General features: G+C 43.2%; 1 protein-coding gene across 1 annotated transcript in view; it reads right to left on the reverse strand.

The window, feature by feature from the left end:
* LOC120916797 (mucin-2-like) overlaps positions 1-18588 on the reverse strand; it is a 107363-nt gene that overhangs the window by 34085 nt on the left and 54690 nt on the right. The window contains exons 32-37 of the mRNA XM_040327735.1: positions 16220-17539; positions 12076-13113; positions 6918-7085; positions 3997-4122; positions 1535-1866; positions 959-1378 (exon numbers count right to left, since the gene is read on the reverse strand). Of these exons, the coding sequence (XP_040183669.1) occupies positions 959-1378; positions 1535-1866; positions 3997-4122; positions 6918-7085; positions 12076-13113; positions 16220-17539 (3404 nt within the window). The remainder of the gene's footprint in view (positions 1-958; positions 1379-1534; positions 1867-3996; positions 4123-6917; positions 7086-12075; positions 13114-16219; positions 17540-18588) is intronic.

The following is an 18588-nucleotide window of genomic DNA, read 5'->3' on the forward strand; positions in this document are numbered from 1 at the left end:
TGCCAGTGCATTTTTGGTGCATCTAGGTGCGTTCCAGTGTGTTTTTGATGCGTTTTACAGCGTTCCAGTACAGTCCAGTGCAAGTAAAATGCTGCATGTTCTACTTTTTTTTCTGGAACTGGAACGCACTGGAACTGCAAGCACTGGTGTGAACTATGTCATTGAAAACCATATAAACAACTTTCCATGCATTTTTGATGCAGAAAAAAAAACACACTGGACTGCATGTGGTGTAAACTGGCCTTAAAGTGGAGTTCCACCCATTTTTTTATGTTTGTCTGTGCTGCATGCTCTAATCTCATAGTGTTCAGAACGGACAATTTTTATTTAATTTGTTGCTTGTAAATACCTTTATTTTGTAGTCCTTCATTACTTCCTCCTCCTTATTTGCCTAGGCTATTTGCAAGGGTTTCTGGGATAGGCATCATGTTTCCCAGTAGTCCTTGCAAACCTGACTGAAACCTATTACATTGCTTGTGCACTGAGCATGTGCGAGATATGCAAAGCTGAAATCCAGGAAGTCATACAGTCTGGCTTCATGATACCCACACTTAAGATGGCCACGGTCCATTTCTAGATTATAAACTATCTAAATGCTGTAACAACCTAACAAAACGGACCTTAGTTTACAGACTAACTTTACTAGAATACATTAAGCTTTTGTATTACAGGGGTATTTAAAAAGTGAAATTGTGGGTGGAACTCCCCTTTAAGTCTCAAGGTGTGTTGGTAGGTTTTGGGTCAGTTTTGGGCAGGTCTTCACTGAAGCAGAACAAAAGAACATGAACAAAACAGCTGTAACACTTGTCATTGTCATATATTTACAAAGTGGTATAATGAGCAAAATTAAATGACAACATAGATACACAACTGTAGAAGATTTACAATAAGCTCAGACATTACATTTTATATAGGATTTATTTGTATATGATGTATATAAAGTGAAAAGATTACTCACCTCACGAGGGGGGTCAAATGGGCAGCCAGGTTTTTGTGTGGTTGATGATATAGTAGTTGTTGTAGTAGGGGTTGGTGGTGTGGATGTAGTTGTGGTTGGTGTTGTAGTAGTTGTTGGTGTTGTTGTGGATTTGGTTGTCGTAGGGGTTTCTGTTGTTGTGGTTGTGGTTGTGGTGGGGGTTGTAGTAGTAGTTGTAGTAGTGATTGTTGTGGATTCTGTTGTAGAAGGGGGTTCTGTTGTTGTTGTTGTTGTTGTTGTGGATTCAGTTGTGGTGGGTGTTGTAGTAGCTGTGGTAGTAGTTGTAGAAGTGGTTGTTGGTGGTGGTGTTGTTGTGGATTCCGTTGTGGTTGGTGTTGTAGTAGGTGTGGTAGTAGTTGTGGATTTTGTTGTAGTAGGGGTTTCTGTTGTTGTTGTTGTTGTGGGTTCAGTTGTGGTCGTGGTAGGTGTTGTGGTAGTTGTAGTAGTGGTTGTTGGTGTTGGTGTTGTTGTGGATTCCGTTGTGGTTGTGGTGGGTGTTGTAGTAGGTGTGGTAGTAGTTGTTGTGGATTTTGTTGTAGTAGGGGTTTCTGTTGTTGTTGTGGGTTCAGTTGTGGTTGTGGTAGGTGTTGTGGTAGTTGTAGTAGTGGTTGTTGGTGTTGGTGTTGTTGTGGATTCCGTTGTGGTTGTGGTGGGTGTTGTAGTAGGTGTGGTAGTAGTTGTTGTGGATTTTGTTGTAGTAGGGGTTTCTGTTGTTGTTGTTGTTGTGGGTTCAGTTGTGGTTGTGGTAGGTGTTGTGGTAGTTGTAGTAGGGGTTGGTGTGGGAGTAGTTGTTGTGTTGCAAATAATTGTCTCCAAACCTATTTCACAGTTTGGATAGCAAACCACTATGAAGCACATTGTTTCATTAAGTTGCCCATCAGTCACAGGACCTAAAGAAAGAAACTAACAATTCAGTCAACAGTAATCGAGGTATATGTTACATATATATATATATTTCCTCACTGCGTAATACTGAAACCTCTAAGTAGGCATCTAAGGCTAAATGTTGTCAAATTGCTTAAATATTTATGCAAAATGCAGTAAATCATATACCCCTATAGAAAGTTAATTTACACATTTCTTCCAAAAGCCTATTCATTTGTAGTACTTTTTACTTAGGACTAACCCTGTAAATCATACAAAGCTTTATTTTGGCAAAATTGTCTTGCAAAAATATTTTTAATGTAATCTGTAATCAGTAAGTAACAAAATTAGGTTAAAAACTGACCCCATGTTATTGTTTCACCAGTGGTACTTTAAAAAAGTTAGCATGTTTGCATAATTTTTGTCCTGTTTATAATGATACTAACTGCACAAAGTATTTTTGTATTTTTTCAGTTTTGTTTCAGTGTGACAGTAAAAAGTTAGCAACCAAAATAAAAAAATCTAGGTAAAAAAATCTAGGTAAAAAAAAAATCTAGGTAACAAATATAGCCTAAAAAAATCAATAGAAAAATAATAGCCATGGGGATGAAGGCATTAAATGGGGCTGATTAGGGTTGACCAAGTCCTAATAACAGGATAAATAGGAACCTCTTTGCTCTGTCTGCACATGAATATCTTTTAACAAAACACTGTTTGGATGTTTCATTTTACATTGCAGTGGCTACTAAGAGACAGAGCAAATTCTGGCTGCCATTTTGACAGCCAGGATTTACCAGGCCCCGTACACACGTCCGAGGAACTCGACGGGCAAAACTCATCGTTTTGCTCGTCGAGTTCTGTGTGAAGCCGCCGAGGATCTCGGCGAGCCAAGTTTCCTCATTGAACAATGAGGAAATAGAGAACATGTTCTCTATTTGGCTCGACGAGGAACTCGTCGGCTTCCTCGGCCGAAAGTGTACACACGCCGGGTTTCTCGGCAGAATTCAGCTCCGACAGAGTTTCTGGCTGAATTCTGCCGAGAAACTCGGTCGTGTGTACGGGGCCTCACTGTGACTCAGGAGGGGACGTGTTGTGTCTGTGAGATGTTATCATCTTCTGTACTGCTGCACACTGCTGTCAGTATCACTGTGAGAGTCATTTTCATGTGTGTATACCTGCCCATTCTAATTTCTTGCCCTCCAGCGTCCTGTCCTTGAGCTACTTACTTACTATATGGAAAATAGAATAAGAAATATGTTTTTTGCCTTAATATCTACCTTAAATCACATTGCTAATTGCAAATTCCACGTGTTTGTAACCTAAATACTGGAATTTGCACTTAACACTGTAATTTTGTAACTTTTGGAAATGCCAGTAAAAACTTGGCTATGCCAGTAAATTTTGGATGTCGTGTCATTAAATGTCAATCAGGAGGGTTGGCAACACTGGTAATGGAGTTCTTTGTCAATAGCTTCCTTACATCTATGTAACATGGCTGTAAATTACCTCTATGTCAGTTTGGTTGGATCCATATTTAAAGCGGGGGTTCACCCTTAGAGGGCACTTTTCCCCCTTCGCTTCCTGCTCGTTATTACTAGGGGAATCGGCAATTTATTTTAAAATATGTGCAGTACTTACCCGTTTACGAGACGCATCCTCTCCGTCGCTTCCGGGTATGGGCTTCGGGAATGGGCGGTCCTTCTTGATTGACAGGTTTCCGAGAGGCTTCCGACGGTCGCATCCATCGCGTCACGATTTTCCGAAAGAAGCCGAACGTCGGTGCGCAGGCGCAGTATAGAGCCGCACCGACGTTCGGCTTCTTTCGGCTACGAGTGACGCGATGGATGCGACCGTCGGAAGCCTCTCGGAAGAATGTCAATCAAGAAGGAACGCCCGCTCCCGAAGACCCATACCCGGAAGCGACGGAAGAAGATACAGCTCGAAAACGGGTAAGTACTGCACCTATTTTAATATAAATAGCCGATTCCCCTAGACCGAACGAGCAGGAAGCTAAGGGGAGATTTTTTTTTTTTTTTTAAATGGGTGAACTCCCGCTTTAAGACTGTTTTTGGGCTAAAAGATTTTATTAATATATCCCTTTGACTAATTTGTTAATATATATAAAAAAAAGGAAAGCTTAGTAATGTATGTGTTACCTGGAGGCTTTGTTACCCCATCGTAATTACACACACAAGGTGTAGTAGAACTAGTTGTAGTAGTAGTAGTAGGAGGTGGCGTGGATACAGAAGTGGTAGTGGTCACTGTTTCAGTTGTTGTCGGAACTGTAAGAAAGAAAAAGGAAAAAGATAGGTTTACAAAATGCACTCTGATTGATCTTTCCATAATAAAATGCCATTTTCACTTTTTTCATCCTTTGTTGCATTTTAGCACTGCAAACCTTGTACAGACCTTTTGTAGCCATATCCTGTTTACATGTATGTACTCAGCAGCTGCACATCATTCATTGAGGTACAATATGTTTCCTGATGGTGATAACAGAGGATCATACCAGGGCTGGACTGGGACAGAAATTTGGCCCTGGAATTCATCCAGACTGGCCCACCTCGACAGGTCTCTCCCATGGCGGCCCGACAACTCCCGCAACCCCCCCCTCCCGCCCACCCAAGCCTCCTCTCCCCCTTTACTAGCCACTAGCCGTTCTACTTTATTAGAGTAGAACGGCTGGAGTAGAACGGCTGGTACTGGTACTTATAGGCAGTACCAGTGGGGAAGATAGACATTATTTCACCGGCGCAAAGAATCAGTTCCGTGCCCCCTCCCCTTATGGGACAAGATTAGGCAGAAGCTGTCTGTCCCCTCCACCATGCTCCTCTGTCGTCCCCCCTGCTCCTCTGGTCCTCCCCCTGCTTCTTTGTTCCCCCCAGGTGAGCGCTGCGGGGAGGGAGAGGAGGTGAGCGCTGCGGGAAGGGAGAGACAGAGAAGCGGAAGGGGGAGGCGGTCCGCTGTCACTGAAGCCGGCCCACAGAGCCATCGGCCCACCGGGAAACTCCCTGTAGTCCCAATGGCCAGTCCATCCCTGATCATACCCATGTAATGTGTGAAGCACAGCCACACGTAGTCTGTATTGAGAGCATTTGACAGAGTGACAACACAAGATCAATTGGGAGAGAAGGAGAGAGTGCTGTCACCCTCTAACAGGAAGTGCCTACACAAGGACCTCCATGCCAGAATTACCAGGTATTACTTTAATGAAAGCTGTAGATTGAAACATATTGAACGTGACTTTTGATATTTGTTTAACATGGTAAAGCTTACATGAGATTTTAGTGATTTAATTTGCATCTGCCGCACAATAATATTAAAACGGGTATCTCAGAAAATACTGTTCCTAATAAAAACAATGGAATGTCCTAAATGTCATAAAAAGGGGAGATGTGTGACAGGGGTCACGTTGGGTGGGGGGGTTTGTGCAACTCAGCTTGCTTTGGAGAGCTCTGGAGGCTCCTTGTCTAGCTTCCCCAGGCCCCCTTATGTGTACCTCACCATGTGTCTCTAATAGGGGATGATGCTGGAAGAGAGTCTCCCCTCTAACTCATCCCAAAGGTGTTCTATCGGGTTGAGGCCAGTCAAGTTCCTCCAACCCAAACTCACTCATCCATGTCTTTATCTTGCTTTGTCATTTGGTGGAGGGGGGGTTATGGTATGGGGTTGTTTTTCAGGGGTTGGGCTTGGCCCCTTAGTTCCAGTAAAGTGAACTCTTAAGGTGTCAGCATACCAATACATTTTGGACAATTTCATTCTCCCAACGTTGTGGGAACAGTTTGGGGATGGCCCCTTCCTGTTCCAACATGACTGCGCACCAGTTCACAAAGCAAGGTCCGTAAAAACATGGATGAGCGAGTTTGGGGTGGAAGAAATTGACTGGCCTGCACAGAGTCCTAACCTCAACTGGATAGAATGCCTTTGGAATGAATTAGAGTGGAGACTGCGAGCCAGGCCTCCTATACCAACATTTGTGCCTGACGTTACAAATGCTCTTCTGGAAGAATGGTCAAACATTCCCATAGACACACTCCTAAACCTAGTGGACAGTTGAAGCTGTTGTAGCTGTAAAGGGTGGGTCAACTCAATATTGAACCCCACGGACTAAGACTGGGATGTCATTAAAGTTCATGTGCGTATAAAGGCAGGTGTCCCAATACTTTTGACAATAAAGTGTATGATTTTATAGAAGGTATTTTGGATTTTATTTATTTAATGGTTAGTAGTAAGTGTGGCACCCAATGCTGTATCCTGGCCTAGGCCGACAAGGCCAAGGCCTAGGGCAGCACTTTGCACGGAAAGAGTCCCCGCCGGCTTGTTAGTGTAGCGCTAGTCTTATGGGGCGGACTGGGCCGAGAGGCAAATTAGTCTAGCGCCTCCATAAAGCGTCCGCACTGCTTCCGGTATGCAGGCGGGAGGGGGGAGCCGCTTCTAATTTTGACTGTTCTATCATGCTGGACCACAAACCTTCCTCACTGTGCTATATGTTTTCTGCTGCATCATTGGCATGGTTATATCTTCTTAGTCCTCCCCATAAAATGATCAGAAATTTGTGCTTAAAGTAGAACTTATTTTTTTTTTTTTTCATTTTTGATAGAGTAAGGGAGGGTTTTTGCCCCTGTCAGTTTATTTTTTACCATCCCCGTCCCATTGCAAACATTTCCCTTCACTTCCTGCCCCATAGCCAGGCAGGAAATGAGAGGAAATCTATGCAAATTAAGGGAATCAATTGCCCCTCCCCCAGGCCCTCAGAACTAGTGTCTCCACTCAAAAAATTCAGGGCGGGACTTGAACAGCCAGGGGAGTGGCCTTGACAGGAAGGGGTGGGTCATATTTAAATTAGGGGGTGCACAAGTTTAGTCAGGCCTAGGGCAGCATAAACCCTAAATACACTACTGGCCGCACCAATCTGATATTGACTCCCAAAAATGACACAGACAGAAAATGCATCGCTGGAATTGCTCTGAGGTAACATGTGCAGACATTTTATTTGCATTTTCTTTCCCTTGACAAGGTGTCTTTAACATGACATAGAGACAGAAATAGGATGAAATGTAATAAAGTGTTGTGTTACCTGTTGAAGTAGGCTTAGTGGAAGTAGTAGTTACTTTAGTTGTAGTGGTTTCTGAGGTAACAGGTGTTGTTTCCTCAGGTTCCTCTGTGGTACATGTTGTGGTGCTTGGAGTAATTGTAGTAGTAGTGATAGAAGTTACTTTGCTTGTAGTTGGATTGGATGTGTATGCTTTTGGCACAATTAGTTATTTACAACCGAGTTCAAAAATACAGAACACACAGTTAGTATGTATATTTATATTATGTATGTATGTATGTACCGTATGTATATATTCATATTATGTATATGATCCACATGTACTGTATGTATGTAGGTATATATAGGGAGTGATTTCCCGAAAAGTGCGGACTGTGCGTCACATTAGTAAACCTCAATCAGGGCCTATACAACTTCAAGAGGTTGTAAAGGTTCCTTTTTTTATTTTCTAAATAGGAGAAACAGGAAGTGAGAAATTCAGACAGAGAAAACAAACATTTAGAAGGAAAAGGTGAGTGAACCAACATTGCACTAGCTTAATGGAACCTATTTAGAAAATAAACCTTTAACATGAAAAATAACTTAAAGTGCAACTACATCTACAAATCCATATTATGTGTCCCTAATATTTTTGTAGGCTGCAGAAGACTTGTATTGAAAAGATCATTTCCAGCAGGTTTACAATCTACAGAATGTGAGGCCTCGTACACACGACCGAGGAACTCGACGGGCGAAACACATCGTTTTCCTCGTCGAGTTCCTTGTTAGGCTGTCGAGGAACTCGACAAGGCAAGTTTCTCCATTCCCGTCGAGGAAATAGATAACTTGCTCTCTTTTTGGCTCGGCGGGATCCTCGACAGTTTCCTCGTCGAAAAATGTACACACGACCGGTTTCCTCGGCAAAAAAAAAAATCCCAGCAAGTTTCTTGCTGGTTTTTGCCGAGAAACTCGGTCGTGTGTACGAGGCCTAAGGGTGTCCACCGTTGAAATGGTTTAATAAACCTAAGTGACCATTCATATTTGCTGCAACCTATAAAAATATTTAAAATTAAACAGTTACCTGTATGACTTCAATAACATGGTACAGTGGAACCTTGGATTACGAGCATAATCCATTCCAGGAGAATACTTGTAATTCAAAGCACTCGCATATCAAAGCAAGTTTCCCCATAAAAGTCAATGGAAACAAGAGAGCCGGAGAGACTCAGAAATACTCTGAGACAGCTTGGCTGTACTCAGGAACCCTCCGAAAGGCTCGGAAACACACAAAAAAGTTTTTCTGCATATTTCCGAGTGTTTCAGAGTATTTAGGAACGGCTCCGAGTGTCACCGTGCCCCTGGCCAAATGCGGTACTGCACACTACAGAGGCTTAAATCCTGCTCGTGTTGTGAGACAACACTCGCAAACTGAGTCAGGATTTAAAAAAAAAAATTGCTCGTATTGAGAAGCGCTCGTTACTCGCAATCCGAGGTTCCACTGTACATGATCGGTTGATGTGGATTACTGTTTTTAGGATTTAGCACTTAAATGCTAAAGGCTTTAGGGCCCTTTCACACGTACGGACCGTATGTCCGCATTTTTATCCGTCCGTTGCGGATAAAAATGGGACATACATTGGTCCATATGTGATTACGGGTGTCAGCGGATGACCATCCGCTGACACCCGTAATTGTCCGCAAAGATCTGCATTTGCGGACGGAAGAAAATCCTATTTTTCTTCCTTCTGTCGGATCGGATCGGATGAACACGGACATACGGTCCATGTTCATCCGATCCCCCATAGGGGTGAGCAGAGGAAAGACAGGGCGGTCCTTGCACACTGTGCGGGGACCGCCCTATCAGCTGCCAGCTCAGCGGGGATTTTACGGAGGATCCCCGCTGAGCTTTTGCGGACACGCGGAGCGGATCATTACTGATCCGCCCATGTGAAAGGGCTCTATGGGTGTAACATTGTACCCCACTCACCCCTTTCACTGTGACAGTGAGCAGAGAATCCTCTCCATGTACCCGCTGTCCCATTTTAAAAATGGTGCGGCTGTGTGGGTCTCACAGCCACATCTTTTATTCACAGCAATCTGTAAATGAAGAAACTTCAAGTCCCAGGGAGGTGATGAGAGCCCTCGTAGTCCATTCCCTCTTCTTCCAGCTTTGTAATTGAAAGCCTGTACATGGTTTGGGCACAGAGCTGGAAGGAGAGTGTGCTGGAGCCTGACATTGCACCCATGATCCACTGATTGCGGGTACAATGCTTTGCAGGCTCTTGTAGGTAAAAAAATAAAAAGCTATTTTTTTTCTGCAATTTTTTTTCTGCAAAAATGTGTGCATTTAATATTTTTTTCTAAAAGCTGAACTTATTCTTTAGTGAACATCCAGCCATTTTTTTTTTAATCTTAGATAAAGTGGGGAAGGATTGGAACCTCTGTCAGACTTTCACTGCTATTTGAAGAGGCAGACACTCTCACCCCACTGATGATTTAGCCGGCTGCGCTGTATGTGGATAACCTCTGCTCTCTAAGCTAAGAATGCATACATTGTTAGTTTGTATTGGTGGGGAGGGGGTGGGGGTGGGGGTGTGAGAGTGCCCTCTACTGTTCTGGGGGAGCTGACAGCTTATGTTCATGACTGAATACTGTAGTTCTTTGTAAGTGCATTACAGTTTCTAATTGTAGCCAGGTACTGGCAAAAGACTTTGGAGCAAACTGGACTGAATTGACCTTCTATGGGACAGCAAGTCTCAGTAAAGTCCTAATTTTCAATTGTACCTCCAGGTAAGCCAATAATAAGCCAATAATAAGCCAATAACAAGCCAATAATAAGGCTTACCTGTAGGTACAGTGAATATCTCCTAAACTTGCACAATTTAGGAGATATTCACACTGCAGTGACATCACTGACACATGCACTCTGAAAGGATAGCATACCCGTTCCATCCTTTTAGAGCTCCGTACTGTAGCCACAAATCCCACATGCATGCGCGGGAGTGACGTCACCACAGTTCGGCAAATCAGAAGGCCAGAACACTCAAGCTGGGAAGGAAGACCGGGAGAAGATGGAAGCCCTGTACACAAAAGGTCTATTTTTGTGCAATAGCCAGCGGGGGCTTGCACACGCGCTGATTGACCAGAGAGAGAGCCAATCAGCGGGTCCGGTGGACGCTATGTCCACCGGCCACCCGCATCCGCTCCCCAGAGAGACAGAACGGCATTCTGCTGATGTAAACAAGGCAGTCCGCTGTTCTGTCAGAGATGAATAAAGTGATCTTGTGTTTCTGCTAATAAGGAAAACGGAACACTGGGGGTTATTTATGAAAGGCAAATCCACTTTGCACTACAAGTGCAAACTACAAGTGTAAAGTGCCCTTGAAGTTGCACTGAAAGTGCACTTGGAAGTGCAGTCTCTGTAAATCTGAGGGGTAGATCTGAAATGAGGGGAAGCTCTGCTGATTTTATCATCCAATCGTGTGCAAGCTAAAATGCTGTTTTTTATTTTCCTTCTATGTCCCCCTCGGATCTACAGCGACTGAACATCCAAGTGCACTTTGCACTTGTAGTTTGCACTTGTAGTTTGCACTTGTAGTTTGCACTTGTAGTTTGCACTTGTAGTGCAAGGTGGATTTGACCTTTTGTAAATAACCCCCATTGTGTTCATCTTGTGAGTCAATCCCTCACACAGTTAGAAAGCATCCCCTAGGGACACACTTGACCCCTTGATCGCCACAGGTGTTAACCTCTTCACTGCCAGTGTCATTAGTACAGTAACAGTGCATTTTTTAGCACTGGGGACTGTATATCACTGGTTCCCCCCAAAAATTTCAAAAGTGTCAGTTATCTGTCTACCGCAATGTCGCAGTCCTGCTAAAAATCACTGATTGCCGCCATTACTAGTAAAAACAATTGCATATCTATCCACCTAGTTTGTAGACGCTACAACCTTTGCGCAAACCAATCTATATACGCTTATTGGGATTTATTTTACCAAAACTATGTAGCAGAATACACATTTTTTTTTTTTATTGGATATGTTTTACAGCCGTAAAAAATATAGTTCTATTTCAAAATTGTTGGTCTCTTTTTGTTTCTAGCATGAAAAAAAAATTGCAGAGGTGATCAAATACCACCAAAAGAAAGCTTTATTTGTGAAAAAAAAAGGACATCTATTTTATTTGGGTACAGCGTCGCATGACCATGCAATTGTCAGTTAAAGTAACGCAGTGCCATATCACAAAAAATGGGCTGGTCGCTAAGGCGGTAAAACCTCCCGAGGCTGAAGTGGTTAAAGTCTCGTATAAAAAACAAACAAAAAACAAACATGTTATACTTACCTACTCTATGCAGTTGGTTTTGCACAGAGCAGCCCAGATCCTCCTCTTCTCACATTCCTCTTCAGTGCTCCTGGCCCCTCCCTCCTGTTGAGTGCCCCCACAGCAAGGAAATTGCTATGGTGGCACCCGAGCTGAGTGACAGCTCTGTGTGTCCATTCAGACATGGAACCCCCCCCCCCCCTGTCCTGCCCACTCTCTCCCCTGATTGGCTATGACTATGATTGATATGTCTCATCCAATCAGGTGGAGAGTCCCGGACAGCTAAGACACTTGTGGACATTGCTGGAGAGAGATGGGGCTCAGGTAAGTATTAGTGGGTGCTGGGGAGGCTGCTACACACAGAAGTTAGTTTTGTATCTTCATGCATTCTATCAATAGAAAACCTTCTGCCTTTACAACTCCTTTAAGATCTCTGTGATTGACCCCCCCCCCCCCTTTTTTTCTCTGCCATAAGGAGCCTTCTTGGTTCATTTCAAGAAGCAGTATGGCTTCCTATTGTCTCTACATACCCAAATATGCATCTACAGGGCACAAGACAGCAGCAAGCAGTATCATTGGTACTCTGACCTGTACATGATGCCAGGAGGAAAACACGGAGTGCAAGAGCTCCGGCAGTTACTCTTGTGAAAGTGTAGATACAATAAACATATTGTTATTTTTCTGCCTGAAAGTCTAAACAGTGATCACTGCAAGGAGAAAGCTTACTCTGCACTAACTGAAACATTGTATTAAATGTTTCCTCAAAACTCCTACTTGCAATACAAATGCACAAAAATACTTTACTAATAAAAACTTTTGTGCTGTCTGAGCCACATTTCACTTTTTCAGAAATCTTGAAAAGGCTGCAATTCTGAACTTACCTGTTGTTGGAGTAGGAGTTGGGGTCACTGTGGTTGTTGTTGTAGTAGATGGAGGTGATGGCGTTGTTGTTGTTGTAGTAGATGAAGGTGGTGATGGTGTTGTTGTTGAAGTAGATGGTGTCGTAGTAGTTGTAGGTGGTGTTGTTGTTGTAGTAGATGAAGGTGGTGATGGTGTTGTTGTTGAAGTAGATGGTGTCGTAGTAGTTGTAGGTGGTGTAGTAGTTGTAGGTGGTGTTGTTGTAGTAGTAGGCGGTGTAGTTGTTGTAGTAGTTGAAGGTGTTGCAGTTGTAGTTGTAGATGTTGTAGTAGTTGTAGGTGGTGGTGTTGTTGTAGTAGTTGGAGGTGGTGTAGTAGTTGTAGGTGGTGTTGTTGTAGTAGTAGGTGGTGTAGTTGTTGTAGTAGTTGAAGGTGTTGCAGTTGTAGTTGTGAGTGTTATAGTTGTAGATGTTGTAGTAGTTGTAGGTGGTGGTGTTGTTGTAGTAGTTGGAGGTGGTGTAGTAGTAGTTGTAGGTGGTGTTGTTGTAGTAGTAGGTGGTGTAGTAGTTGAAGGTGTTGTAGTTGTAGTTGTAGGTGTTGTAGTAGTTGTAGGTGGTGGTGTTGTTGTTGTAGTAGTTATAGGTGGTGTAGTAGTTGGAGGTGGTGGTGTTGTTGTAGTAGTTGTAGGTGGTGATGTTGTTGTAGTAGTAGTAGGTGGTGTTGTTTTAGTTGTAGTGGGCTTGGTGGTTGATTTACACCAATCAGGAATGTCAGGTGGACAGCAGACTTTGATCTGATAATTGTAGCAGTTTGGTGGAAATGTCTGGTCTTTGTTTTCACACACAAGGCCCGTGGAGACATCACAGGTCACTTTCTGCCCCAAGTCTTCCAGTGGTGTATCTGGTAATCTGTCTGTTCTGCATTCAATCTCCTCTGGCTTCTCACAAAATTCATAGCCAGCATTTCTGATGTTCACATAAGTCTCATAATCCCCTCCATTTGGTCCAGGTTTCGGGTAACTGACATCAAACCATTGTGTCCAGGTGCAGTTCAGATCACAGACTGAAACACAAATCATAATGATGTAATAAGAGTTGTGTCTGTACATTACTGAGCATTGTACATCATGGAACTTCTACATAAACTGCCCAGATCATATAGACAATGGTTTTTAGTGAACAGACAGGTCATTTCTTTTTAATAACTCTGGGACTTGTCTGTCCCTAAAATACTCAGTAGGTCCCATATTATTTCATGTACCTTCCTTCCAATCTTTCCACCCACCATAAATTCATACAAAAAGGAGAAATAAGTAATAACATTATCCACACCAACTCTGCTACAATTGTATCCCCATAGACAAGTGTAGTCGCAGGGATACTAGAACTATGTTTACTGATTATGTTTTAAGATTTATTCCTGGATTTTATGTCTTGTATTCTCTGTTTCACTCCTTGTACAAACAATGATATGTCGTTTATACAGTATATTGTACCTCTTTTTCTATTTGATGAAATTAGGAATTTCCATAAACTAAAAAAATGTAAAATGCTCCTGATACCATTTTTTTGCCAGCTTTTAACAGCTGTTTGGAGATTTCAGTTTTTTCTTCTGCTGGCAAAACGCTGTCAAAAATGCAAAAGAAAAATGTTTTTTTTTCCCTCGAAACTGAAAGTTTCAAAAACGCTACTAGACGTAGGCCTCTTTCACATTGCGGCGGGAGACGCGGTGGCGGTACCGTTGGCGCTATACCGTCGGAATTGCCGCGGGATTCGGCCACTAGTGGTGTGGTATTAACCCCCGCTAGCGGCCGATAAAGGGTTAGTACCACCCGCAATGCGCCTCTGCAGAGGCGCATTGCGGGCGGTATTGCCGCGGTTTCCCATTGTTTTAAATGGGAAGGAGCAATATACATGCCGCTCCTCTCACCGCTCCAAAGATGCTGCTGGCAGGAGATTTTTTTCTCTCCCGCCAGCGCATCGCCTCAGTGTGAAAGGCCTCCGGCTTTCACATTGAGTATGCAGTGCAGGAGTTTTTCAGGCGGTATAGCAGCGCTATTTTTAGCGCTGTACTGCCTGAAAAACTCCTCAGTGTGAAAGGGGTCTAAAATAGTGGTGAACATGGACCCATAGGATAACACTATTTGCTTCTAAAAGCAGAAACAAAATACTGTATATATACTCGAATATAAGCCGAGGCACCTCATTTTACCACAAAAAAACTGGGAAAAAGTATTGACTCAAGTATAAGCCTATGGTGTCCATCTGCATGCCTCACTGTGCCTCACTTTGCCTCACTGTGTCCATGTGCATGCCTCACTGTGTCCATGCCTCACTGTGCCCATACCTCACTGTGTCCATGCCTCACTGTGCCCATGCCTCACTGTGCCCATGCCTGACTGTGCCCATGACTAGACTTACGTTTAACATGGGAGTATATAGAAGGGGTGCCTGGATTTGAAAAATTAGTGCTTCCTGGCAGTAGGTCCCCCAGACAGCAACCTTTGCACACGTGTAGCGGAGAACTGGGGCTACATGTGTGCCAGGTTTCGGGTCCAGAGGACCTATGGCCAGCCGGTACCGGGTCCCCAAAGTCAGGGAGATCAGGCATAAAAAAGTGACTCGAGTATAAGCCGAGAGGGGCATTTTCAGCACCAAAAAATGTGCTGAAAAACTTGGCTTATACTCGAGTATATACGGTACTTAAAAGCTGCGTTTAGAAGCTTTTAAAATAAAGAAACAAATAAAATAGTAAAAAATGAAAACCCCCTGTAATTGAAACGCGGCTAAACGCAGGTTACAAGCTGTTACAGGCATTTGGCATTTCGAATGCCCCTGAACATCTGTCCTGACGCATTTGTTTGCGTTCCAAAAATTGCTTCTAAACTCAACTGCCTAGAAAGGACCCTGTGTACATGTACTGATAGGATAACAGAAGAGAGTTCAGGGGCAGCTGAAAAAAAACGCCAACTGCTTAATGTTTAATTACAACCTTTCCATTTTTTATAGCATACCTTTTCTTAGGCCGGTTCACATAAAGGCGGCCGCGGGTTGGTGCTTAGGGTCCGGTGCATGTCTGTTCTCCGGTCCAGATGCGATTCAGGTCTGAATTTTTGCCTGAATTCGCACTGGAGGCGGTCCCAAACATGCACAGGACCCTTTTGCAATCAGGAGCGCAGCCGCCCCAGACCTGTGTGAACTGGCTCCATTGAGAACCGGTCACACTCGCCTGTCATGTGAATTTGATGCGGGGTAACTCACATTCAATTCACATAAAAGGGAACCCAACCTTAGACCTGAGTCTCTGTGCTTCTCTATGCAATGAAAACAGATCATGACTGATAAGAGGGGCTAGCAAGATGTGCCCCTTGAAACATCACAGTAGCCTTTCCCAAGAGCCTTCAGTCCTGATGAAAGAAGTGTGTTGGCTCTTAGGAGCAGTTATGTAAATACCAAAAAGCATTTATGGGTGAATGTCAGTCTGGAGGAGTAAATGTTCCTAAGCAGGCGGCATATAAATGCAGATTGCCCTCGGTAATGCCCACGTGTGGTGCTGAGCCTCTATGATTATTTGAACTGAAAATTAAAGAATGAAAGGGGCAGGTCAGGGAAAGTAAAGTTCGGGAGGAAAGGACTAACTTAGAAAATGTAACCAACAGAAAAAAAAATAATAAAAAAGGATTCACGCCAAAATCCTACCGGTGCATGGCCAGCTTAAGATCTCTGTGATTTAACCCCCCCCCCCCCCCCCCCCCCGTCTGCCATAAGGAGCCTTCTTGGTTCATTTCAAGAAGCAGTATGGCTTCCTATTGTCTCTACATACCCAAATATGCATCTACAGGGCACAAGACAGCAGCAAGCAGTATCATCGGTTCTCTGACCTGTACATGATGCCAGGAGGAAAACACGGAGTACAAGAGCTCCGGCATTTCCCCGCTGGTCCTGTCTCTTGTGAAAGTGTAGATACGATAAACATATTGTTATTACAGTGATCACTTCAAGGAGAAAGCTTACTCTGCACTAACTGAAACATTTTATTAAATGTTTCCTCAAAATTCCTACTTGCAATACAAATGCACAAAAATACTTTACTAATAAAAACTTTCGTGCTGTCTGAGCCACATTTCACTTTTTCAGAAATCTTGAAAAGGCTGCAATTCTGAACTTACCTGTTGTTGGAGAAAGGGTGGTGCTTGATAGAGTAGATGTGTACGTTGTACTTTCAGTTGTAGTAGTTGTAGACGTTGTAGTAGTTGTAGGCAGTGTAGTTGTTGTAGTAGGTGGTGTTGTTGTTGTTGTAGTAGTTGAAGGTGGTGGTGTAGTTGTTGTAGTAGGTGGTGTTGTTGTAGTTGAAGGTGGTGGTGTAGTTGTTGTAGAAGTTGAAGGTGGTGGTGTAGCTGTTGTAGTAGTTGAAGGTGGTGGTGTAGCTGTTGTAGAAGTTGAAGGTGGTGGTGTAGCTGTTGTAGTAGTTGAAGGTGGTGGTGTAGTTGTTGTAGTAGTTGTAGGTGGTGTTGTAGCTGTTGTAGTAGTTGAAGGTGGTGGTGTAGCTGTTGTAGTAGTTGAAGGTGGTGGTGTAGCTGTTGTAGTAGTTGAAGGTGGTGGTGTAGTTGTTGTAGTAGTTGAAGGTGTTGTAGTTGTAGTTGTAGGTGTTGTAGTTGTAGGTGTTGTAGTAGTTGTAGGTGGTGTTGTTGTAGTAGTAGGTGGTGTTGTAGTTGTTGAAGGTGTTGTAGTTGTAGGTGTTGTAGTAGATGGAGGTGGTGGTGTAGCTGTTGTAGTAGTTGAAGGTGGTGGTGTAGTTGTTGTAGTAGTTGTAGGTGTTGGTGTAGCTGTTGTAGTAGTTGTAGGTGGTGTTGTAGCTGTTGTAGTAGTTGAAGGTGGTGGTGTAGTTGTTGTAGTAGTTGAAGGTGTTGTAGTTGTAGGTGTTGTAGTTGTAGGTGTTGTAGTAGTTGTAGGTGGTGTTGTTGTAGTAGTTGGAGGTGGTGTTGTTGTAGTAGTAGGTGGTGTTGTAGTTGTTGAAGGTGTTGTAGTTGTAGGTGTTGTAGTAGTTGGAGGTGGTGGTGTTGTTGTAGTAGATGGAGGTGGTGGTGTTGTTGTAGTAGTTGGAGGTGGTGGTGGTGTTGTAGTAGTAGTAGTAGTAGTAGTTGTTGTTGTTTTAGTTGTAGTGGGCTTGGTGGTTGATTTACACCAATCAGGAATGTCAGGTAGACAGCAGACTTTGATCTGATAATTGTAGCACACTGGTGGAAATGTCTGGTCTTTGTTTTCACACACAAGGCCCGTGGAGACATCACAGGTCACTTTCTGCCCCAAGTCTTCCAGTGGTGTATCTGGTAATCTGTCTGTTCTGCATTCAATCTCCTCTGGCTTCTCACAAAATTCATAGCCAGCATTTCTGATGTTCACATAAGTCTCATAATCTCCTCCATTTGGTCCAGGTCTCGGGTAACTGACATCAAACCATTTTGTCCAGGTGCAGTTCAGATCACAGACTGAAACACAAATCATAATGATGTAATAAGAGTTGTGTCTGTACATTACTGAACATTGTACATCATGGAACTTCTACATAAACTGCCCAGATCATATAGACAATGGTTTTTAGTGAACAGACAGGTCATTTCTTTTTAATAACTCTGGGACTTGTCTGTCCCTAAAATACTCAGTAGGTCCCATATTATTTCATGTACCTTCCTTCCAGTCTTTCCACACACCATAAATTCATACAAAAAGGAGAAATGAGTAATAACATTATCCACACCAACTCTGCTACCATTGTATCCCCATAGACAAGTGTAGTCACAGGGATACTAGAACTATGTTTACTGATTATGTTTTAAGATTTATTCCTGGATTTTATGTCTTTTATTCTCTGTTTCACTCCTTGTACAAACAATGATATGTAGTATAAACATCAGCTGTGGTACCAACATCGCTGGACTCCAGGACATGTAAGTGTCCATTTATTAAAAGCCAGCAGCTGTCTCTGTTCTTGGTTCATTCCAAGAAGCAGTATGGCTTCCTATTGTCTCTACATACCTAAATACAGAGCTCCCAACTGTCCCTGATTTCGAGGGACTGTCTCTGATTTGGAGCAATGTCCCTCTGTCCCTCTTTCCTCCTCATTTGTCCCTCATTTTGATCTGATCTATATAGTTGTATATAAAATGCACTTTTTAACTATAAAAACGTGTTTCCCAGTGCTAAACCTTTCATCTGATTTCTAAACTGATGCATTGGTAAATTCCAGAAGCCAATATAAAGGAATAGTAATGGCAAAAAAAAGCACTTGGGGTTTTAACTAAGATTTTTTTTGTATAATTCTCCTTTAGGGGGCGTGGCAAGGGGTGTGTCCTATGCCTACATACGTTTGCTAATAGGTGTCCCTCATTCTCATCTCAAAAGGTTGGGAGGTGTGCGAAATATACATCTACAGGGCACAAGTCGGCAACAAGCAGTATCATTGGTTCTCTGACCTGTACATGATGCCAGAAAGGAAAACACAGAGTACAAGAGCTCCGGCATTTCCCCACTGGTCCTT

The sequence above is a fragment of the Rana temporaria genome, chromosome 11 (genome assembly GCF_905171775.1).
Source record: "Rana temporaria chromosome 11, aRanTem1.1, whole genome shotgun sequence".
Lineage (NCBI taxonomy): Eukaryota > Metazoa > Chordata > Amphibia > Anura > Ranidae > Rana > Rana temporaria.